The sequence below is a fragment of the Rissa tridactyla genome, chromosome 4, assembly GCF_028500815.1.
Source record: "Rissa tridactyla isolate bRisTri1 chromosome 4, bRisTri1.patW.cur.20221130, whole genome shotgun sequence".
Classification (NCBI taxonomy): Eukaryota; Metazoa; Chordata; class Aves; order Charadriiformes; family Laridae; genus Rissa; species Rissa tridactyla.
The window spans coordinates 46,764,657-46,783,163 of record NC_071469.1 but is presented as its reverse complement, the minus strand read 5'-3'; the positions used below and the strand labels follow the sequence as shown (position 1 = coordinate 46,783,163).

Here is an 18,507-nt window from a genome sequence, read left to right as displayed (position 1 = left end):
GCAAGGAAGAGAGCATGATACGTGAGAATGGTGTATGCAGCAGTTCTAGTAATGCGCAGGAACTCTTTCTTCCCAGGGTCTGGCAGAGCTGTATGAATACAAAAAGAAATATTCTGATGCAGACATTGAGCCCTTCCTGAAAAACTCCTCTCAGTTCTTCCAGAGCTATGTGGAAAAAGGCCTCCGGCTGATAGAAACAGAACGGGAGGGGAAAGGAAGCATTGCTGGTTCTACAGGTACACCTTATAGCAAAGCTGATTGATTTATGAGAAGCAGCGATATAAGGAGAGCAGTTGTATATCCTTTGGTAGAAACTAATATTTGCAGATATTTATGGATTTCCAAATTGAGTTACATATTTTCTTGGCACTTGTGTCGCGTTGTGAGGCACCATTTGCAGGGCCCGTACGTATGTTCTTTACAAAAAAGGTGTTATAACCATTGTGACACTAAATGTAGAAAACATCTGAAAGGCTTGGTAAACAAGTGGTTCTAATTCGTATCTTGTAGGGTGAACATTAGCCTATGCTTCATGTCTCTGGTACAAATAATTGTTTCTGCAAAGTATACAGCTGGTTTATAACAGCAGCAGCTGTCAGGTTTTTGTTTTACCTTTTGGTTACTAAAATGGTACAGGAGTTCTTGATAGAGTATTATTTACTGAGGAATTGAAACGTTTGTTTTAAATAACTTGATCTGTTTCTATAGCAGACTTTGTGATAAATCACAATTTCCAGCAAGCTTTTTTAATGGAATAAATTACTGTAAAACAGTTAGTCATTTCAGGGAGGGGATGTGACTAGGTAGGGCAGAAAATTCTACCTTTCATCCTAGAAGTCCGTACAACCAAGAAACATTAGTTCAACAGCTAGAGATTTCAAAACAGAATTTATGTGCCCCAATTCCGTCCTTTTTTTTTCCTCCCTAACTTTAATAGCTTGATGTAATAAAGGATATTGTTTCATCTTGCAACTGTGCTTTATTTGGACTAAAGTATAAACACTTAACCTTAATTCCTCTTTTATCTCTTTTAAGTGCCCTTGCAATAAACTAGTGAAAACAAATCCCTGAGTACACTAAGTCTTAGAACTTGCCATTCATTTCAGAATGGGAAGAATTTTTTCATAATGTAAAACTCTTTCCCAGTGTTTTGGTAGAGAAGCTTTAAAAACCTTGCTTCACGCCTTCCAGCAATCACAATTTCAGATTGAATTGGACTGAAGGAAGAGGTAAAGTGGGGTTAAAATCAGTGGTGAGGTCTGCCCAGCAGTAGTACTGAACTTAGAAAAAGGCAGAAGACCCCAAATATTTCCTATCCTTCCAATTGCTGAGTTCTCTCCATTGGGCATCGTGATTATTGCTGATGCACATCAGCATCTTCCTCTCCCTCCCGCAGTCTTCTTTAGCTGTCAGCCTCAGCACTACTTCTGGAGCTGCTCTACTGCCACTTCTTAAATGTCTTAATTTCTTTTCTAGGTTTTCAATTGTCGCTCTTGCAAAGAAATTACAGGACTGATATGCCTATACTAGCAAATGCAAATAGCTTGTTAGTTTATAGTTTGGTTGATGCTTCATCCATTGCATCTTATTTCAAGTAACTGACTAGGCTTACACTCTTTGAATGTTTTTAATCGTTTGTTTGTTTTTCACTCTTCGCCCCTTCCTCTCATCCTCCAGGAATTTCTCCTCAGATGGAAGGAACGTGTGTTCCTGCTTCTACCCCCACTGTGTCTTCGTCTATAGGAAACACAAATGGGGAGGAAGTGGGGCCTTCAGTTTACTTGGAAAGATTAAAAATTCTCAGGCAGCGTTGTGGCCTTGACAATGCAAAGGTATTGTACTTAACAACACTTGTAAATCCCATGGGGATGCATTTCTTTTGTTCTCTTTTTAAGAATTCACATGATTGGTTCTTTAATGCCAAAAGCAGATTCCAATCAGAGTTGATGATCTTTCATTATCCTGCATGTCCTAGTTATTCACTGCATGTTACCACACCTGGTATAAATGGCTTTAAACTCACTACTTGGCTAAGTTGGCTTACGTTTCAGTCCGCTTTGTTTGCAGCACTGTTGTACATGCAGGTTGTTTCTACAGCCCTGTAGTTTCCTATCTTCCTTTGCCGTGTAGTTGAGTCTCAGAAAGGTTCAAATAACTTAAGTACTGTTCTCTAAAGTTTAACATATATTGACCTCTGTTTGAGTTGAGTGATGTGGAAATTCTAGATCTTTCTGCTCTGAAACAACCATAAGAGCTGAATGAAGACTTGGAATGAAGTTGTATATATTTTGGGTGTATGGATACTGAGGCATAGAAACGCTGAATGCGCTTAGTATTGGAAACCTGCGGGCCAAAATTTCTAACAGTGGTGACCTATGTGTTAGGAATCTAGTGCAGATTACTGAAGTTTGCACTACTCAGCCACATGAGAAGTGACGTTCACTTGGAATTAGTCATCCAGGCACATCACTCTATTAACTTTTAATATGAATTTACATATCAGCTCACAGCTCTGAAGAGGGGAAATGTTTCCTAGATGACAGTAACAGGATAATTAACGCAGATGGAAGTATCACATTGGTAAAAGAACAATGAATTGATATTGCAAGTCTTGAGCAAGGTGGACCTTGCCAATCAATCCAAGTTTCCTAATTCCTCCAGAAAACTCATTGGCCATTGATGCTGTCCATAGTCATGGACTTTCCTCTTGTGGTGTTAGAATTCAGGCTGTTCAAGACTGCAGCAGGCCATCTCAGTAAAACACTCTTCTGCTGTGAATTTTTGATCTTTAAAGACTGTAGTTCCTTTGTAGTTCCTTTCAAGCTAAACATGAACTACTTAAATGATAGGAATGGAGCACTGTAGTTAACTTTGCATGGTTCTAACTTTGGCATCAGACTTTATCGCTCCAGATCACTTGTGTTGTATTGCTTCTTCCCTTTCCTCTGCTTTTAGTGTTTCTTGTGAAGATGAAAAGCCATTGATTATGGTCTGCATTTCTTATATGGTTTTTGCCACTATCTGTCTTAACGCTGCACTTTCCTCCACCATAGCAGGAAGACAGACCACCTCTGACGTCTCTGCTCTCTAAACCAGCAGTCCCTACAGTTGCATCCTCTACAGATATGCTTCACAGTAAGCTCTCCCAGCTCCGTGAGTCACGGGAGCAGTACCAACATCTGGACCTGGACTCCAATCAGACTCATTCCTCTGGCATTGGAACTACTCTGGCTTCACCCTCTTCTGCAGCAGCTAATATTGATGACTTGAAAAAAAGATTGGAGAGAATAAAAAGCAGTCGCAAATAGAGATGCAAGAGAGACAGCATCACTGCTTGGGCTGTCTTCAGCTTTAGTTTACTAAACTAGAAGTCTTCATAGTTAAATGGCCTCATTTAGGCCTAATGTATACAAACTGGTTTATGTATAATACAGTGGATTTTGGGGGGTTGAGTCATTGTGGCACAAGTATTTGTACATACTCTGCTTCTCAGTGAGCATCTCTTTGACAATAGAAGGCTGTCTGTGTATTAGTTTTAGTGTACAGACCTGTAAACAACCATCCTCTTGCTCTGACTAGTTTCTCATAACTTGTTTTTTTTATTTGTAAAATTGTCTTTAAGATCTTTTCCTAGTTCTTAACTCTTAGAAGATCTTTAGTGACTTCACTTTTAATTTTGTGAATTCTTCTCCATGTAATCCTTGAACTGTTGATTCTGTATGGACACATGGCATGAAGTAACTAATTTAAGTGTCTTTTGTAAATAAAGTTTGCATTAACTATACCAGCCTCTGTAGGGACAGCAGTGACTGCTGGTTAGAGAAGTCACTCTCTATTTCTGAATGTTAGTGACTGGGCGTCTATAAACAGAACTAAGCTGTTCTTGACGTGAACCTTGGGGTTTGGCTATATTTTAAGGAAGATGAGTGCATATATACTATCTGTGGGTGCAGTCCTGAGACTTCGCACTCGTACTTCTATGAGCAGTGGTGCATTTCTCATATAGCTGCTTTTTTTGTTTTGGAATATGTTTCCATAACTTAAGTTGAGATTTAGTTTGCTGAAATGCTTGTTTTAAATTATCTAGTCCTTGTGATGCCTCTGCCCAGATTAAGCGTAGTCCCATCTGTGTACAAATGCTTTCTTTGAAGGAGCCTGCTGCTGTTGATACAGAATAGATTAGCAGTGATGTACAGTCAGTGGACTCATTTATCTTGAACTCATTTGGTTAAGCAGTCTTCCTCATGCAGTTTTCAAGTGCAGGTGGACCTCACCACCACATTCTTTTCGCTCTTAAACATCTGATGTCAGCAAACTCTACTGTTTTGTGTAACTAAGATGCCTGGTAGAGCTAGTCTGAGAAAGCTGTAGCCACTGCTTTTTTTGTAAGAGTGTCTTTTGATTAGCCTTTTTCAGAAGGTACAAGTATGAAGATGAAGACATTTACTGTGTGGCCTTTCTAGCCCTCTTATCTCTACAGAGGTGATGTGTTTTCACCTTACTACTGCACTTCCATGTGAGAGCTGGTTGTGAAGCATAAATTGCACATCTGTTCCATAGCTAGAACAGAGTTATCGAAGAGTTGGACAGGCAGGCTTAAAATAGCACACTTCTGCTCTAGATTTTAATCTGTTCCACGTAACTGCTGCTTTTGTTGCTTGCTCTGTGGACCAGCAGTCTCTGCATTAGGGCTGTTACTGAAACTGTCTTGCCTGATTACAGTAAAAATGTGGCTTTACATTAGTACCTGTACAACAAATCTCTGCCAGAGCTTCCACAAATGGCTGAAATCTTCCCTTTACAGGACCCCGGAGCTGGGGTTGCAGTTGACATAATGCTGCTTGGCGCTTATGGTGAGTTTGTACACTGTGACAGCAGGTGACTTGCGAGCGTTCTCCATCCTGTGTTAATTGACATGATGCGATTCATTGCTCCACCACCTCGATTTAGTAGTCGCTATCTCTCCTAACCTGAACCAGGCATGCACTTTCTTGTGGAACAGAGCTGTATGACAGGTGGAGGTTTCGCCCTTATTGGTAAGTGCTGAGGTTTTGCGCACTTAAACTGGGGCTGTTTGTGAATGGTTTGTGTTGGCTGGCACTAGAGTTACTGCCACTACCTCTCAATTACTAGCTGCTTTTTGAAACTTACTGACATTTGCATTAATCCATATGTTCCTTTACCATGTCCAGCAGGTGTTCTGAAAAGCTATTTGTTAATTAGCTCAGGATGTTAAAACAATGCCTGCAAACCTGCATACAACTATTTTAAATTTGAAGCTGAATTGGAAGTGAAGTACAGGAATAATTGAGTAACAGAAGATGTAGCTGCTTACTATGAATGGGTTTTTGCCCTATGTCTCTGTAGTGTTTGGTTGGACTCGATATCCTGGGAGTTCTGAACTAAAACTTGTGCACATAAATTAATAAAGCCTAATCTTTAGCCCAGACAATATTTAAATAACATTAAACTGAATTTTAAAAATGATTCCTCTGTATTGTTTGTAACAAGTCAGTATTAACAGTGACTTACTCCAGAAACTGTATGGTCCTCGTTCCCCTCTTAGAGATGTAATTTCTCACAGATTATTAGATAGCAGTGAAAGGGTGAGGCTAAAAATTAAAACAGAAGGGCTAAATATTTTTCGCTGTTTGATGCGTGTGGTTATCAATGACTAAACAGTTGTGGAACCTGAGCTTTTGAGGTTTCTTTCTTCAGATGTCTTTGAGACATTGTTTCTATGCTTTCTTTGGACAATCAAATTGGGCTGTCTTTAAGTTGGCTTCCAAATGAGCCACCTTCAAGGAGGTGGCCAGACAGTAATTGATCATAACTTTGTTTGTATCCAGCTAATTTCAAATAGTTACCTCTACTGTCACTTTCTCAACATGGTCACTCTGCTTCTTAATACTTCATATGAAGTACAACAAAATGTCTCTGTTGCCTGTTTCTGTGACTTGATGGCACTGTGAATGAGGAGTTTAGGAATCTGGTGTCATAGGGAGCAAGAACAGTTTCCAAATCTCATGATTACTTTAAGAGAAAATTGGGCTGAACAAATTGGCTAGTCAAGAATGTGTGTTTACTGCTGTACCTGCGTCCTTGTTGGTCCACAAATTGCTGCTAAAGAGGAGGTCATAAAAGAACTGAAGCTTCTTTTGGTAGTGATCCCTAAGCAGGTTTTATAAGACAACCAAACAGGTGTAGTTCATGATGCTTCCGTTGGAGGCCCTTTAACAATGACTGTGCATGAATTGCTTCCTTCTGAATCTTGCTGTGCAGGACCCAGCAGTATGTACTATTTAGAAAGTTACTGCCATGCAGTAATGGAAGTGCTACTTAATGTATTCAAGCCCATATTCCTCTGTAGGATGAATTGCATACAGCTGGCATCTGTAACTTCTTACAATGCTAACCTTGTAAACAGTGGTGCTGGTATTTGTCTGCTATGGTAGCTGAGAACAGCGTCTGTCCTATCAAAAGCGGTTATAGTTGCTTTACTTTTGACATTGGTGTTTTGTGGAATGCCAGTTACTGTAAGGTGATTATCTCCAGTACATTTTTGGCTCAATTTCTGGAACAGAAAATGAGTTGATTTGAAGGGAGGAAATGGACAGTGCCTGAGGCCACATTTGTGCTTACTGTGACTGACTTAAGGCCATCATCTGAGATCTAAAATCTGTTGATTATAGCTGATAGAAAGGAGGAAAATTTGTTTGAAGCAGGTAATTAGTAAAACTAGTGCCATTCTGTTGTTACTCCTGGCTACTGTGATGGCTTAGATTCAAGTGCAACTAAACTCAGCATGAACAAAGGGAAGAAGATGGGTTTGAGAACTTTTATTTTCAAGGGAGAGCACTTTCCTTTTGTCAAGTTGTAAGGATATAACTGTTATACTTCAGGATCTGCTTTGCTTATGTTCTTAAGACGCGGAGCATTGTAGCAAAAAGGAGAGCAAGCAATGTAAACACTTCCTCTATTGCCCATGTTTTTCGATGGTTTTTCGCATCCACTTTTTCAGGCGGAATACATGGGTATAAAATCCATATTTGCCATCTCGGTCGCAGCCTTCTCCCCATGAAACTATTCCCACTTGATACCAACGGTTGTCATCTGGGTTCTAAAGCAAAGAAAAATGGGATTGGCACAAAGAGCAAGAGACTTTCAGATCTAAGCTTTGTATGCACCCCGGCCTGTTTAGTGATGGATACTGCTTTGGAATTTAGACAGGCATCTACTGGCATAGCTTGTTGGGGTAATTTTGTTTCTGCGCTTAAACCATAAAGTGAGAATTGGCCATCATTCAAGTATTCTGCAGATGATCTTTGTATGTGCTGAGCACTCAGTACAGAAATGGGGCTGGATGACTGCAGGATTCATCTCAGTTGCTCAGTTTGGGCATGAGATGGGTTTACTTCAGCCACTCAGCTCTCTTCAGCCTCCATTTCTGCAGCTGTTTTTAAGACTACTATGAAAGTTCAGCGTAGCACAAACCTAGCTCCATATGGTTTATGCGCTTGAACTTGTTGAACATACCTTCATTACAAAAGGTCCCCCACTGTCCCCTTCACAAGCATCTCCTCTCTTTGAGTCTTCTGGACTGTAACCTATAGACAAGAACAAAGTCAGACATTTGACTGTAGAGGGAGTGGCTGGTGTTGACCATGTTTTCCTTGAAGTATTGCTGCATAAACTTTTGGAGAGCCATGAGATTGCTTACAGCTTCTGCCAACTATTTGGCTTTAAATTTAGAGAACTGTTTTGTATTTTATATTATATGTAAAACAGCTAACTCTGCTTCTGTCTTTGCAATGTTCTTGAATCCACCGTGTTCTTCCACCCTCTGTGCTCTCATTCCTGTTTTCTTTCATCAGAATTGCTGTTAGTGTCAGCTGCCACTGTGTTCACAGATGTAGCTTGAGCTTCCATGCCTTTCTGTTCTCTTAGAAACTTCTCTGTGTGTAATATTCCATCTACCCTGTTCTTGCATTCTATTTACTATAGAGACATATTGCTGTCCTCACTTTCACCTTCCTGTCATTCTGCAGGCTCTGCTCTTTCTGTCCCGCGATTGACAGACTGTCTTCCTACAGTCTCACTACGAAGAAGAAAGGAATTTCACTTTAATTCCTGATGAATAGACAGTATCTTCCCATCCTCCTATCACCCGTGTCTCCCCTTTTCTGCTATATGTCTGCATCTCAGCTATTTTTCAAGACGGTGTCTTGAAAAAGAAACCATAAGAACACTGTGGTGTCAGTGTAGTTGTGTAATTGGCTTCCATCCTAACTCAAGCAATCGTATACATAATTAGATGCCAGCAGCACAAACTCAGTCAAAAATCGTTGGGAGATTTGCTTGTAGGAACTGATAAAGTCTGCACAAATTAGGAATACAGCAGAAAGTGTTAAACTGGTACATAAATTCATAGTCTCTTTGTATCCTGAATTCTGTGTTCACTTCTCTTTCAGAAGAGATTTTGGAAGGTATAGCAAGGATTATCAGAAGTACAGAATGCCTTCTCTATTAGGAAAGATTAAATAAGTGCTTCTCAGCTTGGAAGAGAAATGACAGAGCTGTAAAGGGTCCATAAACCAGCATATGACATGCAGAAGGAATATTTTTTTTTTTTTAAGCTATGAGTATAGATTTGTACTTCTTCAAATTTTTTAGACAGGAAATTTAACAGAACATAAGGAATTAACGTTTTTCACCCATACCTAACTGATCCGTAGAGCCTGTTGCCTCAGAAGTTGTAGGCATAAGTATGAATAGGCTCCAAAAGGTCAAGACAAGCTAGTAGAGAAGAAGGGGTTGTTTGTCTACTGAGTAGGATAACTGGTGTGCAGCCTTTAATTTAGGAAGTCACTGAACTGTTCCACATACTGGTGAAAAGATAATTTTATATATGTTCAGTTCTCATACAGCTGTTGCTGATGCCTAGCAGAGTGGTGCCGTTAGGCTAGTTAGCCTGACACAGCATAGTGTTACAAACTTGATTCATAGCTTTAAGTTCTCCAGCCTTCATGTTTTCTGAGAGATGGAAAAGTTCTTATTGTAGGAAAACTATTCTTTATGGAGGGCATTTGCAAATTTATCAGAAAGTAACCTTTCTGCTGAGACCCACTAGGAGCTCAGGGCCCTTGTCTTCTGTGGCAAGTTGGCTGTGTGTCTCCAGTACTACTTACCTGCACAGAACATGTTGTCAGTGACTTTAATTTTGGTGGATGCCTTGCAGATGTCCTGGTCTACAATTGGCACGTTGAGCTGTTGCAGAACTGTGGGGAGGTTGCTTGGGCTAGTGGCCCATGTTTCTTTCAAGTTTCCCCAACCAGTTACCCGCCCTTTGAAACCTGCCAGCATCAGCCTGTGGAAGGAAGCATGAGTATAATCAAATGGATTGTAACAGCTTTCTCCTGCCTAAAGTACCCTAAATAAGGTGTCTTTTTGAAGGCCCAAAGGAAGCTTTTGTTAGCCTGTATTTTTAGGACTGTGGGACAGTCTCCTCACCTCTGCACAACCTCTTTGGTAGGCAGGCAGACAGGATGGATGTAGTCACTGAAGATGACTGGTCTCTTCAAGTGCATGAGTGCAATGTCTCGGTCCATGTTCTCTTTCCAGTTGTACTTGGGATGGATGATAATTTTATCCAACAGAGCAATCTTCTCTTTATTCTTTTCATATCTGAAATAATCATGAAGGAAAGAACTCGCTGTACAGTAGCAACTGAGTTCTGGCATTCACGATGCTCTCAGGTGCTTTGTACCCTCTGAGACAATACTGTCTTTACACTGGGGCACTCCTTTAGACTTTCCAAACTTCTGCCCTCCCTTTCATTTTAGGATTGGTAAGAGCAGCAACTGACAGCCCCATTAGATCCTATTATTGAGAGGCATGTGACATTGGCTATGTATGTTTCCTTGGAGACTGGATGATAGCCCAATCTCAGTGTATTTCATTACTCCAACAGCAAAGCTATTTCACTGTCACTTCATCCAGGCTCTTACTTTGCCCTTATGTGCTTGCCAATCCGCACCAAGATGTCACTTGTAGTTAAGTTCTTGTCCCAGGGTGGATAATAAAGACAATGAGCAGCAGTCAAGACCCATCTGTCACTGATGAGGCTGGCACCACACAGCAGCTCTTGAGGACTCTTTTTGTAGAGCATCACCTGCCTGAAAGACAAGGAGGGAGGAAGACAGCAGGACTAAAGATGGTTGGCTGAATGTGTCTTGGTGTCATGCAGAAAGAGCAGAATTTGCAGTAAGAACAACATTGTACTATACAAAGACAACTGCACAGGTGGCTAGCAAAAGTCTTCCCTGGGCATGTATGTTCTATGTAGTAGGTCATTTACCCTATTTCCTTCACCTGGAGTGGTTTCTCATCCTCTCTGCTCCAGCAAAGCTGGAACGAGGGCGAGACAGAGACTCTTGCTTTCCCGGACAGTTTTGTACTTGGTGAAGGAGGAGAGTTTCTTTCCAGCTTTTAGTGCTGCCCTGTCAACCACTTGGGAGAAGCTTTGATTGAAAGCCATGATGCCTGTGTGCTGCCTGACATGGGGTTAGCCCTTTTACTTCCCCCTTCTTGAACTGAGGAGAAGGGAGGCACAATTCCCCATGAAGGACTATACAAATGAAATGCTTACCAGGGAGAGCTGCCCACTTCTGCATCATCCCCATGCACAACTCTGCCTCCCATGTAGGACTCCAGCAGCTCCTTCTCACTTTTGTCTGTTACCTTTTTCTTCTCAAATAAAGGACGAGTGCCGCAGTCTGAAAAAATAGGCAAAATGTCTGCAGTCAGCATGCTAAGCTGGAAGAGCCTAGGAAGGAAGTGCTTACTAGCTCCATGATCATAATGGGAGATTGACTTCTGAGGGTCCTTCAAGGAATTTAAATTTTGACATCATTTGGCAAGCTGGTGTTTCTGAGGAGTAGTGAGTGCCTTGTGGGAAGAAGCTGCAGCCTTTCTACAAAGTGCGATGCTGTATCTAGAGTTGTTGCTCACCTGCTTCGCCTGAACCAAAAGTTTTGTCATCAAAGAAGGTTTTGAAGTCTTGAGGAAGGGTAGTACGTCCTGATATTCCCTCCACCCTTTCATTCTCATCCTCTAGCGAGCTGTCTGAGAGAGACAGAAAGACAAATGTGGTAAAAGGCCTACCTGTAATTTCCATAATTATCAGCAATGTGGATGTTGCTTTCCATATGCAGTGGGTCTGATGAAGGAATGATGTTTTAAAACCACTGTTCTTTTTAATGCTCCTTGTCCATCATTCTGAGTTTTCAGGGAGAACACCTGAGAGATGTCACAGCTCTATATGTGTATGGCAGGTTAGTACGTGTGCTATTTGGACAAAGAGGACTACCACACACATGGCGTGCATGCTTCCTTGTCTATGCCTCCCAGGCCAAGCCCTTCACCCTGGTCACATGTACTGGTTTGGTTTGCCACTGCCTCACAAGTGTGCCTACCCAAACCAATGCAGGCTTCTCACCGCAGTAGTGCAGATCACAATATTCAAAGTTGGGTGGTTCATCTGTGACACACCAGACACCCTCATCGTCTCCGTCGGGATTCCGACAGTAATTCTCCAGCAGTTTCACCTCTGGGTCAATGTGTTTTCCGTGGAGCACCTCTTTTGCTTTCTCAGAGTTCCATGGCAGGCACTTGGCTCCAGACACAGTGACTGAGAGGGTCCCAGTGTAAAGCATGCCTTTTTCTTCTTCACAAGGCTCCACTGGGGCTGGTGGTATGGCCCGTGGAGTAAATTCAACTGTTGTCCTTTCTTCACCTGGAAAAACAGAAAGCTGTGACTTAAGCCAAAGCCATAGCTTTGCACTCAAAAGTGCTGTTAGCAAATAGTATTGGAGCCCCTTTACTAAAGCCCAGAGTTCCATGGGGCACCCTATTATGTTCAGGAGCTCCCACCATGCTCCCATGCATTTGGTGGCCCTCTACAATATTGCAGTGTCAGAGGCGGTTGTTTACAGGAGATGAGGTGAGGCTGGCACTACTCATCACACTTCTCTTGACCACTTGGATGTGAGGGACAGTATTGTGTTCCTTTCTGGGGTATCATCTCAAGGGCTGGGTAGGTACCTCGAGCATCATAATGCTGCTGTGTTAGAGCCTCCAATGCCTTTCTCTAAAATGTGTTAGCGACTGTATTTGGGGGAGCCTTTTATCATGATATGCTACTAAAATAGCAAATTTAACTTTTGCCAATGTTTCTATATCTGATGATAAGAGAAAAAAAATTCCTGCCAGAATCTCCACACTTTTTCTTGCAAGTGTCTTAATTGCCGCAAGCTTTAAGCAGCGTTTCCTGAGTGAGTGGGCACCAGATAATCTGTTCTGTGGCAGTTGTTTGGCCTCAAGCTGCTGCCTTCTTGTGCACTGGGGAAACCCCCGTGGGAAGAGGGAGAGATCCCCTGTTTGACTACTTACCCTGGGGCCAAACAGCCACTGAGCAAGTAGTGTTCCCTTTAATCGGGTGAGGCTGCTTCTGTGTGAGACTGACTCAGGTCAATGTCATTGCAAAGGACCTGTGCACAAAACCAAGGCTTTTCTAGTCCTGCCTTATCTATGCATGTGTAAGTGTGACAGTAGGCTGCTGTAGGTCAGGAACTAGCTGGTGAACAGAGATGGTACGGCAGAGCAATACCGATCTCTCCGGTTTGCCACATTGCAGACCAAGACAACATTAATATTTTTGAAAGCTTGAGAACACCCCTTTATCAAAATAGTGGCTGACCCCTCTGACTTTCATTTGTAAGAGTCATTGTCTCTAGTCTCTGCTTTTGGAAGAGAAACTTCTGCTGTGAGAAGGTTCTCTGCTTTCTACCAGTTCTTCTGGACAAGCTCCAGGGGATACAGCTCTGTGTTATGGAGAAGTGGGAAGGTATAAGTGCAGGGGGATGGTTCTCCATCCTGTCAAGCGCAATGATGAGAGGAGGGCATCTTCTCTTTTCTTGAGATTGTGGGTATTAAACTGCACCCTTCCATATGAATGAACATTAAGGCAGCGTTCAAGCACAAGTTGTAGTGGTTTTGTCCTAAGGGTGGGAATTCAGACAAAAAAACCCACTATGACTCATTGCTGTCACAAATTAAAGGCACCTGAGTCAGTATGTTGGGGTGCTCCTGGCTGGTGCAACTGTAGATTGTAGATTCCAGGGGACTGCTGATACTGGATTAATCCGGATCTAGATTAGCATAGTCTAGAGAAAATAGTACATCAGAGGAATTTAGCCAAGGCAGATGTATAGGCAACTCAATGACTTTTCCTCCTCAGCTCCTTTACCCATTAAGAGATGGCTCCTCTGCTCCAACTGGCTTCTGTGCGTGTAAGGTCCCTCCCTCCTAACCCTCTCCCCTTCCTTGACACATTTAGTATCAGTCTCAGTGCAGCGTTCCCTGCCAGTGAAGGGCTTGCTTGGGTGTAGCGCTGAGGCATACCACACACTGGGATGGGGCACTCCTCCCGTTCCACCGTTGGGTCACGGGTGTAGCACCATGGGCCTTCTGGGTTGTTGTCTGGGTTCCTGCAGTAGTTCTCCACAAGGTTGGGATAAATGGTGGCATTAAATCTGTGAGAAAAAGCTGGTTAGGCTAGGAAGGAAGGACACGCTGGAAAACCCTTTAGGGCTATGCGGGAGATGAACTTACTTAGGTATATGGGGATATTTGCTTGTCCACACTTGACATTCAATCCCTGATTTCGTGTAGCTAATTGGTCCCCGATAGTTCTGGCCCATCCCAAAAGAGCAGTTACCTGTCAAAATCCCAATATGGTGTAAGCCAGGGCCTGGGGAAATGGATGTTGCATTTTTCAAGGTCAGAGGTACCATCCCACTACTCCCTTTAACTTTTGCTGCATGTGTGAGCCTGCACAAGCGCAGGCATTCTCTTCACGGGGTTGGAAGAGCACACAGCTTAAGCTGAGGAAGCTTGCCCTGAGGCTCTCTGCTTTCTTTGGCTGCAGGTCCAGCGCTTCCGAGAGGCTGGGCTCAGGGGACACCAGACTGTCACAAGAAGGATATCTACGCCATGGTTAGTAGGAAAATAAAGAAGAAAGGAATTTCAAGCTATTTTTCTTTCTAATCAGATGGCTTCATCAACTTTAGATTATTTTCTTTCCTTACAAACTCTGCAGGAAGCAAGTTCTTGGTACTCGCTATATCTGGGAGATTGAGGTCAGCATGAATTTCTTACCTTCTAAACAATCATCCAGAACTGTCCTGGAGTTTCTTGGGCCCTGACATACTAGCAAAATAAGAAGAAAGAAACACGTTATATGAAAGGAATCCAAATAAGCATCATAGTTTGAACCAGTTTATCATCTATGGACAAAATACAAGTGCTTTGTCCTGGAAAGTGAGGTCTTGTAAGAGGGTAGGGAGCCATCTGTCTATGATGGGACAGTGCGTCCTAAGGGATAGCAGAACACCTGCAGGACTTGGAAGCAACTTACCTTGATATTTTGACCAAAATGCCTCCTGTTAAAAAAAAAATTAAAAAAAATTACATATTTAAAAGTAGAGACAAAGCACATCAGACCTTCCTTATCTGCTGCAATTCAACCCAGTAGGAGAATGCCCCATTACAACAGATGGAACAAACTAACCTATCTCTGTTGATATCAATTACTATGGAGTCCAACAAAGCAAAAAGTCTGATATAAAACCACATTCCCACTTATCACACTCAGGAATCAAGAGAGTACTGTTGTTTCTAAAATGACCAAAGATGCTTACAACCTTCATCAGCCTGCAGAGGAAGCAGAGCCTGTGCTGCAGTGCAGAAGTCCAAGGAGTTGAACCTAGAACTTTTAAGGCCACAGATCATACGTAGGTATTGCTCAGCGATTTGGATCTACACCTCTGCTGCGCAGGCTGGCTGTGATGGCTTTAGAAATACTCCGCAGAGGTGGCATCTTGCTGGCTTAGACTCCTAACTGCTTATCCGTTTACTGTTGTGTTCTCGGGTGTGGAATTCAGTGTGGATACTGGCTGTGGGACTAGGATCAAATCCCAAAAGGATGCAGAACAAATTTAGCTGAGTGAGTCGGGAAGCCAGAAAAAGGGATGGACTGTGCAAAAGCTCAAAGGAGCTCGAGGCACCTGCCCGCAGTGTTCGGTTACTAAGCCAGCTCTTCTCTGAGCGTCTGGGACTGTGGCAGTTCAAATGTGTGCGGCACCATGCTGAACTAGTGGCAGATACAATTCAGGACTGATGGGAATACTCTCTCTCCTTTTCAATTCATGCTTAAAATAGAGAGGCAGGGAAAAGAACCTAAGGTTTGAGCTGCATTCCCTGGAGTGGCTCCAGGAGGGATCCCTAAGAAAGCCTGAGCTCTCCCTGGGGCACGTGCGCATTAGCCTCATCTTTGGTTCGCAAAATTGAGTCCTACAAGCCCAGCCCCTGGCTGCGTGTGCAACCTGCTGGTCTTTCACTACAGGGGTTGGCTGAGGGAATGTTTCCTGGGAGCACCTGTACGCACCGTCTGATCAGTGGATTCAAGGGCTTCAAAAGCCTCCTCGTAATTGCATATCTCCTCCAGGCACTCTCGCTCCAGGTTTCCCTTAAGCATCTCTTCCAGAAATCCCTTGTTGGCACGTCGTGGGCGCTTGAGCAGTGACAGGGCCTGCCCCTTTTCCAGGAAAACTACCGAGTCAGAATACTGCCAGTCAAAGGGGTGCTCGCAGTGGGAGGGCCCCTTTGTCTCCCCTTGCAGTTTCCAAAAATCACACACAGCTGATGTGATGATCCCCCAGCCCAGCCTCCCCCAGTGCACCATACAGAGAGATGAAGCCCTGTCAGGCCTACACCCAATGAGCAGAGCAGGATCTGTAATTCGTCCATCAGGGCTCACATCACTTAGGCAACAGAAGGGACAGGAATCCTCTGCCATCCTCGGCAAAGCTGCTCTGCTCATTTGCAATTAGGTAGAGGCTTGTTTGCTTGGAGCCTGCCACTGCTCCCTGCCAGCCACTGTATTTCTGTCTTGCCAACCTCAGACCACCACAATAGGCACAACTTGGTTCCATCTTCATGTTCAGACACCCTGATTTGAGACCTGTAGACAGGTCTTCCCCCACACAGCAGTGGGTCAGAGAGGGTGTAACCTCATATTAAGAAAAGATAGATGAATTAGAGACTCTGATAAGAGAAAAGGAGCAGTGAGCAGGAAGGCACCATACTGCTTATGACCTAAAATTTAGACAGGGGACAGCTGGGGAGGCAACAGAGAATCGCAGCCTCCCAGGTCAACTGAGGAACTGTAGCCCAAAAAGGCCCACAGTTGTGTTACACATGGTCCTGGACTGAACCACCTTCCCCTTCCCCACCATTTCCCAGGTGACCCACAAAACCCACTGAGCTGTTGTCACCAGCTGCTGGATGTTGCTGCATCCTCCTGTGCAAGAAAGCCCTGTGTTCACTCCACTCTCAGAGCCCTTTCACTCCCAACCTCAAGCTTTTAGAAGCTCTTCCTGCCTTACTGAGAAAACCTGCCAGTGGCTTTACCCCTGGAAAGAAATAACCCCGTCTTTCTTCCTCCTGTCGCCCACTGATACCGTCCTTCTCCGTGTGCCATTGGGTCTTACCTCCGGCATGGCTCAGTGTGAGATGCAGAAGGCTGAAAAAGAGCAGGCCCCTCAGTACGCTGGTTTTGTTGTGCGCCATGCTGTACAGCCCTGGCTGCAGGGAAATGCAAAGGGAGCAGAATAAGTGGAGTCACAGCCCCGCTGGGTTAATATTGAACCAGAATGAAGAAACAGGACTCCAGAGGTCGTGGTGTGTCAGGGACAGTGGGACTGAGGCTCCTCTTATCCCTCCTCTCTTGGCATCTCTCCCTCCCCTCAGGGCATCTTCATTTTCTTATTTGCTGGAAGCCAAGCAAAATGTCTCTGGATCCCCATGGGACTAAAATTAGCATCCTATTTCATAACAGGGGAGATGGTATGAGGAGCGAGAGGACAAGCTTTTCACAGAGCACAGGGAGAACTCAAGCTGGCAGAGAAGTCCCTGCCAGCTGCTGGCCACCCCCAGCCAGAGCAGCTCACTCCTTTTTCCTCAGTGCTGCTCCGCTCCCGTGCAGCTCTTGGCACCCTCACTGCCGCCCCACCATGCTGGCTCGGGTCCCTGCCGCTGACTCTTCTTGGAGGCTGTACTCCAGTAGCCTCGCACGCAGCAAGACTTAACCATTCACGGTCCTCTTTTTAGCTCCAAGCCCCCTTTGCTTTTTCCCCCTGAAGTCCAGTTGTCTTTTCTCCCTGCAGTTATCGGCAAGCTCAGCCCCAGCTATTTTGGCACCAGAACACACAGTTTAAGTCTCTCCCTTCTCCCTCGCCCTTGCCATGGAGCAGAAGGGGTGCCTGCGACAGCCCATGCGGAATTTAAATTTTCCTCCCAGTTAGGTCAGCATTGCCATTGGCAGTGCATACTTCCCACTGCATTATAATTCCCAGCGGAGCGGAGGAGGGTGAAGCGGCATGAAGTTTGGGCTACCCCTTTTATTCCCACACCAGTGGAATGAATTAAAGTACAGCCAAAAGAAAACAGAAGCTCTGATGATCAAGGAGCTAGCACATCCAAAACCAGCCAGGAAAACAAGGGCTTCCGGGAACAGGGAGGCAGAAATAGTTTGGATGTCATGACATCAGCTAATAAGTCAAGAACTGGGCTACCAGAGTTGGGAAAGCTCTAATGATTCTTACAGCAAACAGAAAAATTGGTACAGTGAGAAACGAGCAGAAAGCAGGGCAGGGTGGGGGTAGTCTCAGGAACCGCCACATGGCACGAAAGTGGTTGCTGCCAGCAGGGAGCATGGTTTGTGCTGTGCCTCCGTGCAGCAGATACATCTGTCGTGTTTATCTCCATAGAAGGAGTGCAAATATTAGCATTAGGGTGGCTGAGGAACGACTCTGTGGCCACTGGTACAAAGAGCAGTTGCACGGTCTCCCTCCCTCGTCCTGTTCTCACCCACACACCCCCCTAGATTTTGGAGATACCCCTTTAGGACGGGCTGGGATGACCTGAGTGGAGATGACCTGGGTGGGGAAGTGTGTGTGCCCAGGATTAGGCAGGACCCTAGAAACACCCCGTGTTACTTAGCAGAGGGAAGCAACATTTGGGAGGAGCGCACAGGCAGGGACAGGAGGGAGGTGTCAGGGCACAAACAGGTTTTGGAAGAGCGGTGAAATCAGAGCCACTGCTGTCCCACACAGCAGCCACCGCTGCTCCTCGCAGCAGTGGGAGGAGGCGCAAACAACCCCACGTTTATGTAAGCCCAGCTGGCAAGCAGAGGGCCTTGCTCAGCTGACAGGGAGAAGAGGATAGCAGCAAGGACAGTTTCTTTACTCTCTATATGATAATTTGGTTTTGGTCTCACATTGCAGGTGGGCCAAGTGACCTCAGGGCTGCTTTCACCAGGCATAATTGAGCAAGCCCGTATGGATGGGAATGCAGGGAAGAAATAACACCGTAGGAAGACAAGGGCTT

The 18,507-nt window shown here is 44.2% G+C and overlaps 2 protein-coding genes across 8 annotated transcripts in view; one reads left to right on the top strand and one right to left on the bottom strand.

The window, feature by feature from the left end:
* Positions 1-5,771, top strand: part of CKAP5 (cytoskeleton associated protein 5) — a 54,814-nt gene extending 49,043 nt beyond the window's left edge. For 3 of the 7 annotated variants that reach the window (XM_054197939.1, XM_054197940.1, XM_054197941.1), the window contains exons 43-45: positions 77-236; positions 1,678-1,832; positions 3,054-5,770. In XM_054197939.1, coding sequence (XP_054053914.1) covers positions 77-236; positions 1,678-1,832; positions 3,054-3,308 — 570 coding nt within the window. In that variant the 3' untranslated portion in view covers positions 3,309-5,770. Of the gene's footprint in view, positions 1-76; positions 237-1,677; positions 1,833-3,053 lie in introns of all 7 variants that reach the window. The other 4 variants (XM_054197945.1, XM_054197944.1, XM_054197942.1 and 1 more) reach the window with 3 other exon arrangements.
* A 1,026-nt stretch (positions 5,772-6,797) lies between these two features.
* On the bottom strand, positions 6,798-16,756 carry F2 (coagulation factor II, thrombin). The gene is made up of 14 exons (XM_054197949.1): positions 16,611-16,756; positions 15,506-15,669; positions 14,477-14,501; positions 14,218-14,268; positions 13,672-13,777; positions 13,462-13,592; positions 11,498-11,794; positions 11,011-11,124; positions 10,649-10,775; positions 10,008-10,175; positions 9,511-9,684; positions 9,189-9,367; positions 7,537-7,607; positions 6,798-7,120 (listed from the first exon to the last, which is right to left on the bottom strand). The coding sequence occupies exons 1-14, from the start codon at positions 16,687-16,689 to the stop codon at positions 6,977-6,979; spliced, it is 1,830 nt and encodes a 609-aa protein (XP_054053924.1). The 5' UTR covers positions 16,690-16,756; the 3' UTR covers positions 6,798-6,976.
* Positions 16,757-18,507: the final 1,751 nt, after the last annotated feature.

Bases quoted from the DNA above. Each gene is read 5' to 3' on its own strand.
- F2 (XM_054197949.1), bottom strand. From the start codon at position 16,689: ATGGCGCACAACAAAACCAGCGTACTGAGGGGCCTGCTCTTTTTCAGC. The intron at 14,502-15,505 runs GTGCGTACAGGT...TTTTTTTAACAG, and splicing joins TTGAATCCACTGATCAGACG to GAGGCATTTTGGTCAAAATA. The intron at 7,121-7,536 runs GTATGTTCAACA...TCTTTGCTTTAG, and splicing joins GGGGACCTTTTGTAATGAAG to AACCCAGATGACAACCGTTG.